Consider the following 12,178-nt stretch of genomic DNA (forward strand, 5'->3'; position numbering starts at 1 on the left):
TGCCTTTTATTAAAAAGCAGGGCCATCTTGTTCCAGGAAGGATAGCATAATAAATTTGTCACCTTTCATGTGGTGAGAGCTGCTCCCCCTTTCTCATTCAGAAAGGAGAACAGACAGAGGCAAAGTGTGAGGTGTAGGGATGATCTGAGGCTCCATGGGGTTCATGTGAAGTTTGGATCAGACCTGGGAGGTAAATATGAATAACACAAATAATCTATTGGAGCAGCCATCACAAAAGAACTACCTGTTTTGCCATGTATGCAGAGCACTTTGAATACCACCAGTGGATATTTAGTATTTTATCTTTCACTGCATACAAATATATCAGATATATCTTTTGCCTATGTACATTTTGCAGCTTGGTCAGAAATCAAAGAAAAATGGCAATTGTGCACATGATGATGATCCACAGGGAATCTGTCTGGGCATGTGAGGCTTGCTGCAAAGCTGCATTGAACACTGAAAGAAATGCAGCAATTCAGTTTTACACCTTCGATCGTGAATTTTCTGAAAATTCTGACACAGGGACTATAAGAGAGGGGGGAAAAAGCTTTAGCTTTAACATAAACTATGAAAACAATCTATAAACAACAAGTGTCATAGCATCAGAAGTTCTTAAAACTTCTCACTGTTCTTCATAAAGTAAAATGAAATGAAATCAAATAAAATAAAATAATAGAAAAAACTTCAGATCACTAGTTTTGTTCATTTCATAACCCAAGATTTTAAGTTTTAACACAGAGTGTGACATTGAAAAGAAATAATTAATTAGCTGCTGAATGCTTCAGAAAATGAAGAATCAAAATTTTCTCATGGTTTATACTTTGCTAATTCTAATTCTAACTTTAGGTGGGTATCTTATCTGCTGTGCCACATTTAGTGATGACAATTATTGTTCCTATTGGGGGACAAATTGCTGACTTTTTAAGAAGCAGGCAGATTGTTTCAACGACTAATGTGAGAAAGATAATGAACTGTGGAGGTAAGTAAGTCTTTTTATTTTATTTAAACGTTTCTTGAAGGGATTTGATGTTCATATTGTGTTCTGTATAGAATAAAGAGACAAACTGCACAGTTGTACGTTCTCAGGAGGCAATACTTTCTGCATTTTTTATGCAGTGCAGATGTGGTTACTAAATAAAAGAAAACACAGATGCTCTCATTGGCCATTTCCATGGAGTTATTTGGTATCTGGAAAACCATTTAGACTATTAAAGAAATAGATGAGGTTTTGGAGGGGAATTTGCCTACTCTCATTCATTCTTAGCTCCTCATCTAAGCACCCTCTGCACTAAGAGAGCCCAGACAAGAACCTGAGATTCCATCCTTGGCTTCTGAGGTGTCAAAGCCACATTAACTGTGGCAAGGGCTGGAAAATTCACAAGCAGGTTACCCATGAGAGCTGACTGGAATGACCTAACCGCATCACAAGTATTTATTTTCATCTTACAAATGACAGAAAGTGGCAATAAATTAGCATATAAAGAGTAAAAATAAGTATTATTTGAGAAAGGTAGAACGTGTTTTTTAGAGATGAAAGAAATATCTGATTGTATCCCACTCTGAGGTAATGTTTTATTTGTGTTCCTATGAAACCTCATGGCATCCTAAGGCCTGCAGTGTTTGAGAGGGAATGTAACTCACTGTCTGGTTTTATTTAATATTTCGCCAGGATTTGGTATGGAAGCAACTCTTCTTCTCGTGGTGGGATATTCACACAGCAAAGGAGTGGCTATTTCATTCTTAGTGCTTGCTGTAGGCTTTAGTGGATTTGCCATATCTGGTAAGATTCTATTACTATTAACATTAAACTATTTTATCTTAGGAGACAAAACACTTATCTTTGCTTTTATTCATGGATAGTAATTAAAATGCTCACTCACTTTGGAATTCCCAAAGGACATTATTTATTTAGATATATATTTATTTAAATAGATATAATATTTAAATAGATATAATATTTAAATATGTATTATTTATTTATAAATTATTTATGATCATTATAAAGGAATGTACATTTGGCATTACAGATTTTATATTAGATTATTTCTATTCAAATAATTCGATCTTTTCCATGTTCATTGCAGCAAATTAGACCCTCTTCTCATTAAGATGCCAGTGTACATTACAGATTTTTCTTGAAATCAAACATAGAAGACAAATGGACTAGCATTACATAATTATAACTAAATTTACACAATTTTGTTTAAATAGAAGTCTTTTAGTTTTTTTTCCACTGTATACAGGTTATTTCTTTGTTAATATTGTATTATTTTATTAATTTGGGGGCTGTTAGTATTATATTATTTTGGGGCCCAACTACTGGGATTTATTTTCTGGATTAAAGTTCAGCTATTCCCCTTTCCTACTGATTCATCAACCCTTTGCCTTTCCCCTTCCCAAACACAAGTCACCTGACCCCCCCTTGTTTTCCCACTGTGATTTCTGTATCCTCTCCCATGCTGGTTCCTTATGTCTCAAACAGGATCTCTTTCATTTTGTGCCAAACATCTAAAATCTCCTCTAATCAAATCTGTCCTTAATGTCACGCATTCTGCAAGGCATCATTCTTGTTTTGGACAATTTGGGAAGTGTGTTGCACTTTCCCCAAGCTGACCATATCACACTGCCTGTCCTTTCCATTATGCTATCTCTATCCAAAGGTTTGGGTTCTGTTTTCACTTATTTAAGTACTTATTTTGGGAACAATTCATTCTGTCTCTTTAGATTATTTAAATAGTTACTGCATACATTTTCAACAGAATTGTGCTGCTGAAAATGCAAGAGAACAAGTAAATATCTTTCAAAATTAATTAGTAATTCAGTTATAGATACTGTTTTTTTCTCCAATTTAACACTGAAGAATAGAAAATAACTCCCTTCTGCTGGTCTGTGTGACAAAAAGAAAAATGTGGGCAATAGGAGGAGAATATGTTACATACTGGAAGAAGAAAAGACATGTTATTTACAGCATGAAATGGTCATGGAAGGGACTGTGAAATGCAAATTCTTTCCCTGCCTAAATATTTTCTGGGTTCTCTACTCCACACAGATACTGCTGGGAGGTTTTGGGGTTTTCTCAAACTGCAGTTTTGGGAGAAAATTAACCTGGTATCCCTTTAAAATATTTTCTTAAAAGAAAATGAAAACCCAGAGTCTCTCTAGGAGTATTTAAGCATTGTAAGTCTTTTAGGGATAAAGAAATGCAATTAAGCAGCCCAAATATGTTATAGTAAAAGTGTCATGTCACTTTTCTCAACTGAAGTACTGCTCTGCTCTTGGTGTGAACACTCGCTGACCTTTCTATTGCAGGATTCAATGTCAACCACTTAGACATTGCCCCAAGGTATGCTAGCATTTTAATGGGCATTTCTAATGGAGTCGGGACCTTGTCTGGAATGGTTTGCCCTATAATTGTTGGAGCAATGACAAAGAACAAGGTAAATGGAAATACCATTTTCAAATCTTCCAGCTTGGTACAACTGGTTTCAAGAGAAAGACCTTCCTACAATACAACTTGCCAGGATATCCATACTGGAGTCTGGGACTTGCATCCAGGGATGCAGATTTGAGGCATGCTTCACTGTATGCCCATTAGGTTGATGCTTTTGTGGGCTGATAAATTTTTCAAAGAAAGATGGATATAAATATTTCTGAAATGGACACATGAATGTTTTAGCTGTGCTATCACAGCCTCAATCCCTAATCTAAATCTTGCATCTCAGAAGAATTAGGTAAATCTATGTGCTACTCTGATTGGGCAAATTTCGTCTTTACAGGCACGTGAAGAATGGCAGTATGTCTTCCTCATTGCTGCTTTAATTTTTTTCTTTACAGACACGTGAAGAATGGCAGTATGTCTTCCTCATTGCTGCTTTGGTGCACTATGGAGGTGTGATCTTCTATGGCATATTTGCTTCAGGAGAGAAGCAGCCCTGGGCAGACCCTGAACAGACAAGTGAAGAGAAATGTGGCTTTATTCATGAAGATGAACTTGCTGAGGAGACAGGGGACATTACTCAGAATTATGTAAATTATGGTACCACCAAGTCTTACGGTGCTACGACCCAGGTCAATGGTGGCTGGCCTAATGGCTGGGAGAAAAAAGAGGAATTTGTACAAGAGGAAGTACAAGACTCATACAACTACAAGGAAAGAGATTATTCATAACAAACCTAAATATTTGGTATATTTTGTAGTGTTTGTGATTAAATTCATTGTGATTGTTTGCACACAGAAATAAAATGTGGTATAAACATGTAAACACATATCAAACAGGAAGGTCTTACTGTAAAAAAAAATACATCAAAGTGCAATCTGTATGAGTTGTGATGTTATCACTTTCATTAAGTTATATTTGTTCTATAAACATTAGAGTTTTAAGGGTTTACTGGTCAAAACTATAGAGGCAAGTAGATACTTTACAGTATACAAGAGCTAAAACTCATAATTACAGATTAAAGCACAACTAAGCAACCAAGTTGGCACATCTAACGCTCTTTTTAGAAGCCAAAATTACTTGATCATTAAAAATGCACTTATATATTTGTTACACTGTATTGAGGCTGTGTTAAAGACACACATTTACTCAGTGCAATGTAGGAGTTGTGTGTTTAGCCTAGGACAAGAGCTTTCTTGAAGAAGGAAGGTTGAGTCCCAGGCGTTGACGAGGATTGATCCAGTTCCCTTACTGGTAATTGTATCAAGCCTAAAGAACAAATAGGGCATATTGTATGTTTATGGTGATTACATGCTGCAGGCTACTCTGTGATAAATAAAGGAATTATTTAGGAGTTTTATACTGAATGTTTGGGCACAAATCCTTATTTCTATCCTTTACAGAATGTCATGAAAATATAGACATTGTCATGTTCTTCCCTGCTTTTATCAACTAATATAAAAACAATATAAAATATTGAGTCTGACTTTTCAGGCAGCCTGGAAAATCCCTTTATCAAAACACAAGCTTTATTATTCTATTCTTTGCAGTATATTCTGAATTTGTACTGGTGTCTTTAGAAAGAGAAACAAAGTATCCCAATATAACATAGAAAAGAATATAGTCTTTTACAAAATTCCAAAGAGAAGTTTACTATTAGCAAATAGCCCTATAAAAAGGATGCATTTGTTTTGCAGGATATTTTGAAACCAATAGAAGAAACAGAGAATAATTTAACCCTTATTCTTCCCTTAATAGCTTTCATATTTTTACACATTGTGCCACAGTTGTATACATAGATATGTTTATTGAAGATACTGTAATTATAGAAAATGTTGTTATTTTAGAAATCCCTGAAATAAAAGATGTATTTGTCTTTCAATCAAACCTAATAATAATGATGGACACTGAATATGGGTAACATAAAATCTCACAATAAACCAAAGTGGTAAATAACTAGTGTTGGGTTGAAAGAAGCCAACAAGCATCACGCTTGTCCTTTGAGCATAACTCAACAGTGACTGCAACATTAGTGTACCAAGCAATAAGTGCAATGCATTATGAAGTGCATAACCTTCTAGATGATATATTAACCTTACATTTAGCTTGTTGTATATACTTGGGGTCGTTGGGATTGAACCAAACTGAACCAACTGAAGTTAGCAACACCAGACCACTTCTTAATACTCTAAAAAGACAACAATGATCCATTTCTTAATTCAATCAAATGAATATTATTGTATGTAATAATCCATTCTGGATTCTTGGTCTGTTCATTGTATTGTGCTAGTGATTGGAAACCCTGCTACCGCAATATACAACTTGAGGATTGTTTTTTCTCCTTTTTTTTAATGCAAATCATACCTTGACCTTAAGAAAAGAAGTATTTTGCTTTGTGCCTCAAAGTGATGTAAAACGTGACCATAGCTTTTGCTGTGTTTAATGAAAAAGATGTGGACTGTGTCACTTTTGTTGCTGCAAAAAGTGTTAATAAAATGCTCTATTTATCCTTTTATATAAAAAGGACCACTAGAGTTTCTTGTAATTTTTAGGTGTGTTTTAATGTAGATGACTACAATTACAGTGACTGCAGAACAAATCCTGCTACTGGCATGGGGAGAGTCTCCCAGCTGGGAGCTCTGCTCCACACCCAACCTCTCACATTGTCTGTTCTTGCTCCAGCTGTGTGGTGGGAGAGGCAGCTGTCTCCAGATGTTTGTGCTCTCAGAAGGATGGCTGGCACAGGTGTGCAAGGGAAAGGAGCAGCAGGATCAGTGTGAGAGATGCAGTGAACCCAGGAAAGACAGATTCATCTGTGTTAGTGAAAAAGATGGCATAGATGAAAGAAAATTAAAAGGTACACATTGCTGCTTGGAATTTTTCCTTTTCTTGATTGTCCAACAAGGCTCCTTAACTGAATCATACTACTTTCCATCCAATTTTTAGGTAAACCCCACAGCATTCAGTAATTTAAGAAACCCTATATTAAATAATAAGTATTTTTCTAATAAAATTTTTACTTTTCGATCATTTTCTTTCACCAAGTAGAAGAGTGCAGAAACATCAAACTGAACAAAAGTCTTCAGAACACTGACCAGAGCATTAACAGGCCCAGTGCTTCTTACCTGAAAGATTCAAAAGTAGGATAAGTAGGATATGGAGGGGCTTCAAAACTACTGTTGTATTTATTGTGGTAAATGCACAGCTCAGAAAATACAAAGTAAATAAAAATCAATTCTTCTTCATTTTCAGGTTCTCTATCTTGGAATTATTTAAACAATTTCCTTTCATTAAATATAGATAGGGTTTTTTCCTTAGCTTGGGGCCTTTGAATTATGTAGAACAGAGGAGAGGCTTTAATCCTGGCATTAGACACTGCACTGTTCAGCCAGCTACACCTCAGTGAGGACCTAACAATTGCCTGTGAGTGCTACATTGCTCAAGGGATCTCCACATTCCTATTTCAGCTCTCTGCTTCTGCTTTGTCTCCTTCGCTTCCTCTTTCAATGGCAGAGTAGAAGAATCCATTCTTTTGGGAGGAAGAAGGAGCATGATAGGTCTTAAGGTTTTTACTTCTTCACAGACTCCTATTCATGTGAAAATGCAGGAAGCAATTATCAGGAACATGACAGAGAAGGAAGAAGGGGGAAATGGAGAAAATAATTGGGTTCTTCAAAGACAAGAATCAGCAGCTCTGTCTGCTTTAGGAAAAAGGAGGCTTGAGGGGACATGACCTTTCATCTAAACCCCTATATGTCTTCTTTGTAAATAGGTTTATGTTTTTCTCTTGCCACTTCATTTTTTTATAAAGTAGCATTGCTAAAATATACCTCTTCAGCCTCTTCTGAGCTGTGCCCTTTCTGCTCAGAGGTTTCTCTTCTGCAGAGGTTCAAAGGCTTGCTCTGCAGGCCTGCTGCACATGTGTGGTGTGGTGCTCCCCTCTTGGAAATCTCAGAATACCCCCTGTTTGTCAATCAGACCATGGTCACAGTCCCTTCATGGCTTGGTCTTGTCACCAATTTCTGTTCTGCTCCCCATCTTGTGCTCCCTGCTCACATACTATGTTGGAAAAAAAAAAAAGGGATCGTTCCTCACATTTTGATTTATTGCTTGGTTATCTTTTCAAGGAGGTAAGTAAAAGGAAGGGGTGCAATCCAGGCTCCATTTAAATTGTTAGGAAACTTTGCATTTAGATGGGCTAGAATAACACCTCAGGTGTTTGTCTTCATGTCCTCAAATGATTCCATATAGACAGTATCAGTCAAATTGACAAGTCTTAAAATATTTGAATCTCCCTCAGTGGGATCCCTTCTGTTAACACATACTCTTTGTTGCAGAGATAAAGCTATCATAAAGTGCTCTTTATTTTCAAAAGTGATCATGAAATTCAATTGATCAAATTTAAAAAAAAAAAGACTTGCCTAAGGGGAAAAAGAAAGCCTCAAGGTAAAGGTTGAATAAAAGTTACAAAAGAATATCCGCAAATATGAATTAAATTCTCTTTCAGCATGAAGCTAGGAATAGGAATGAGGGTGAAAGTCAGAATAAATGTCACAGTTCAAAGCTGTACTGTAAGAAAGATAACATCACAGTCTCAGTTGCCGCCTCTGAGAGATGAAATGCTTTGTTCCTCTCATGATAAGCTGTGAAGCAGTTTAAAGGCTGGTATAAGTCTAGATTAACTACTTAACAGCAGCTGCTTTTGTACTTATTTGAAATTTGTGTCTTTTGCATTAATAATTTTCATTGTGCTGGGAGATTTCAGAGTGAATAATCAAAGGACCTAGAACTGCAATCAGGTATTTTAATTAGTTATCTATGGATATCCTCTCTATCCAGCTAGTGTTGCTATTTTAGCTTTGTTTGATGTCTCTCCACTCAGCTGTACCCCCAAGCACAGCAAAAATGAAATGTATTTTCTGTTTACTTGTGAGCCACTACAGATCCTGTGTGCTTAATTATACTGAGGTCAAGTGCTTAGACAAAGTCTGCCATGTTTGGGAATTAATGTTCAAAATGATCGTTGGCAAATGTCTCCTTGGTAAAATTTTACCATTAGAAACACATAATCCTCGCAATTTTTGGTTCAGGTGAAACAGTTTCTTTCACACACCACAGGTGAGAGGTTAGAAAACAATACAAAATTACATTTTTAGCAACAGTTTAACCTGTGACTGGCTCTTATCTATAAGAAAGTAGGTAAAGAATAAGTTTGAAACAGACTTAAAGTCAGACATAAAATTAATGGATAAGTTAGAAATTACAGGAAGTAAAGCATTGTAGGAAACTTGAGGAAAAGCTTACAGAAGAGCTGACAAAATTCCTCACTTTTTCACAGAGAATCATAGAATGGCTTGAAATGGAAGGGACAGGGAGGAGAAAAAAACATGACTACAAAGTCCTAAATATCTGGTCACCCTCTCCTGAGGCTCAGGTGGGGTCAGAAGTTGCCACATTCTGTGGCACCCAGCCTTGTGTCTGACACATTTCTGTGCCAGGGCCACAGGGACACTTACAGACCCTAACTGCCCTCAGCATCTTGCACTTGCACCCTCTTCAAAAGTGATGCTTGGAAGCAGAAAATGGATGATGAGAAAGCATATAAAAGAAAGTACTGCATTGTTAAGATTGGAACGTTGCCATTTAATTAGAGTTTGTGTTGTACAATCCATTGAGTGTGCCAACACTGGCTAGATGCCACCAATGGGCCTGCACTAAAAGAATTTGTGAGGAAAACATAATAATTTTCTTCAAGGTAACAATCAACAAAACTCTTTTCATTTTTAATCTAGAATATTCCGAAGTTTTTCTTTTTTTTTTTTTTTTTTTTTTTTTTTTTAATTTTTTTTTTTTGAATTAATTTTTTTTTTTGTAAATGTTGCTTTGTGGAATTAAAATTGAATCAAATAAAGGTAAGGTCAACTTTCTTCTCAGTTGTGTTTTTTCTGTGGCATTATGTCAGATCATAGAGTCAATAAAGCACAAACAGTTTACCCTGCAGAGAGGAAACACCAAATTAACTGTGAAGCATGTGAGGTGCAATATATACAATGTGTGTGTGTATATGTGTATATATTTCTATATGTATATATTGTGTGTGTATATATGGACATGATGTATGCATGTATAAAAGATGCTGGTTAGCACATACATGGATGTGTGGGGTTTTTTTTCACACAAAAAACCACAGGGCAGCACTGTAGGGTGAACACTTGACTCTGCTTAGGAACCCTGAAAGTGATGGTTCTCAGTGGGGTTTTCTTGACTGCAAGTGTGATGGGACTGTGAAGAAGTGGATTGGCTGAGCTTTGTGAGAGAGTATTGTCCACTGCATGAACATGAAAATACTGTTGATGTATGCTCCTTAGTTACAAAATAATAATGATAATAATAATAATAATAAGAAGAAGAAGAAGAAGAAGAAGAAGAAGAAGAAGAAGAAGAAGAAGGAGAATGTCACCCTGTTCTTCTAAGTTCTTCTAAGCCTTCTGCTGTTTACATTCTTGTAATGAACTTTCTCACGCACTTTTCTGTAAATAATTATTATTTTATTTAATTATTCCTGTCTGGAGGAGGAGAAATTTGATGGACTGTTGTCTTGTCCAGTGTCATTGAAGAGGTGGCACTGTCACCCTCCAAAACACTGTCACTTTTGAAAGTCTATAAAGGTTGGAGTCAGAAAATAAACTTCCCTCCTTCTTACCTTGGAGTTGCAGTGTCTGTGTCGTTTTATTTTGTGTCCCATTGTAACAATAAAATATAGTATAATTATAAAATTTAATAATAAAAAGATAATAATAAAAATATAATAATAAAAGAGATAATAATAAAAGAAATAATAATAAAAGAAATAATAATAATAATAATAATAATAATAATAATAATAATAATAATAATAATAATAATAATAATAATAATAATAATAGTATCTCAGACAAAACTCTAAAACTTTTTGGCTCATTTTAAATGACCAGAAAATGAAATACATTAAAAATTATATACATTAAATGTCCTTTCCAAGTATGTGTTTGAGAAAACATAAGTTTGATTTTTTCCCCATATATCTTAATCACACTTACCCAGTTAAAGACCCTTCTCTCTCATTTTTATATAGTGAAGACATTCAGTTTTGAAAAAGACAGAAATGAAAATCTAAGAAATCAGAATTTAATTTTTAGGCAAATTATTTTAAAGGACATTTTTGTGTGTCCATGTATTTAATATGAGTAAAGAGAAAAGGTAGTTTTCTAAAAAGAACTTTCTAGTTCATTTATTTTCTTGCCTTAGAATAGTTTTATTAGCCTAGAAACTTGCTCAAACAATGCAATAGTAATTTACTGTTTATATTACCAAATGAAAATACTCCACATTTTATTTAGAATAGAATCCTTTGGGCCTTTTTATTAGCCTAGAAACTTGCTCATATAATGCCAGCCTTATGCAACAGCAATTTACTGTTTATATTACTAAATGAAAATACTCTACCTTTTATTTAGAATAGAATCCTTTGGGCCATCACTGTCTTATTTGTTCTTGTGCATTAATTTCATTTGAGAGGACATAAAAACTACTTAACAGAAAGCATACAAGCTGAAATAATTTTAGTTGTGTTGAAATAGCAGCATTTCTAATGTTAAATAAAACATATCTATTTATTTTATTTTATTTAATGTATTTATCATAATGTTAAATAAAAAATATTTAACAATAACTATTTAACATTTAACTCATTTAACTGATACTTCAATGCACAGACTATGACACTGGAGAATCAGGTGCTATTCCTCTACCAAAATATCCACTTCTGCTCCTATGGAGGCAATGTGTTCTGATGTCACTACAATGAAGAGAAACCAAGGTATTCAGAATTGTCCCTGTCACACTGAGCCCTGCTGGAAACTGGCACTGGGCAAGCTCTGAAATTCTGCTCTGGAGCTGTCACCACCAGCTAGGAGAGTCTCCAGAGTGCTTCTGCTCACTAGAATTCACTCTGTGTTCCCTTTTAACAGAGAAGAAAGAGAGAGAAGGCTCTTGCTATATATTTTCCTCAAATTCAAAGCTCCTGGAATCTGTAAGTTGTCTGTTGGAAGGGAAGGTTTATTTTCACAGGACTTCACAGTGAAGTGGATCAGCTTGAGAGTACCCCTGGGCTATGGGTGTGGGGTACAGAAATGTTCAAAAGTTCCAAGAAATGTTCAAATCCTTCTGTCACTGAATTGATCTCCTGCCTCTACTCCTTACTTAGCATGAGTTGGTGAGAGCATTTTAAGCAAAGAAAACAGAAATTGTATGACACAGAGCAAAAGAGGGGAAGGTATGGCTCTTGCTCACTGAGGGATGTATCCATCTCCACTTGCCATGGTGCCCAAATTACAGATGTTCCAGACGTTTTGGTTCCAGCATCACTTAGGTAATATGCCTTAATGCTCACCTAAATTTCTGTCAGTAGTAAAAAAGGTAAGTCATGCAAGAAAGACAATCCCATAAACAATTCAACAGCCCAGAGAAATATCAGAAAAAAAGCCTCCTGGTTTGACTAACAAGTGATCTGAAGGCCCTGCCTGGAAATGCTTACTTTATTATTTTGTTATTTTTAATTTAATCTTGAAAATGTATCCCTTTTGATTATGTTGTAAAAATAAAACAGTGAATCATAAACAAGTTTTTTAACAGCAGGATGTTGGTAGCATGGCTTAACCATTCCCTCTGGAATTCCTTCTTTCATTTCAAGCAGCTTTG

At 35.4% G+C, this 12,178-nt stretch overlaps 1 protein-coding gene across 1 annotated transcript in view; it reads left to right on the forward strand.

The window, feature by feature from the left end:
- Positions 1-5,965, forward strand: part of SLC17A6 (solute carrier family 17 member 6) — a 30,084-nt gene extending 24,119 nt beyond the window's left edge. Inside the window, exons 9-12 of the mRNA XM_005427366.3 lie at positions 850-982; positions 1,673-1,783; positions 3,313-3,440; positions 3,838-5,965. Of these exons, the coding sequence (XP_005427423.1) occupies positions 850-982; positions 1,673-1,783; positions 3,313-3,440; positions 3,838-4,170 (705 nt within the window). The 3' untranslated portion in view covers positions 4,171-5,965. The remainder of the gene's footprint in view (positions 1-849; positions 983-1,672; positions 1,784-3,312; positions 3,441-3,837) is intronic.
- The last annotated feature ends 6,213 nt before the right edge of the window (positions 5,966-12,178 follow it).

Source organism: Geospiza fortis, unplaced genomic scaffold (assembly GCF_000277835.1).
Source record: "Geospiza fortis unplaced genomic scaffold, GeoFor_1.0 scaffold165, whole genome shotgun sequence".
In the NCBI taxonomy this organism is placed as follows: Eukaryota; Metazoa; Chordata; class Aves; order Passeriformes; family Thraupidae; genus Geospiza; species Geospiza fortis.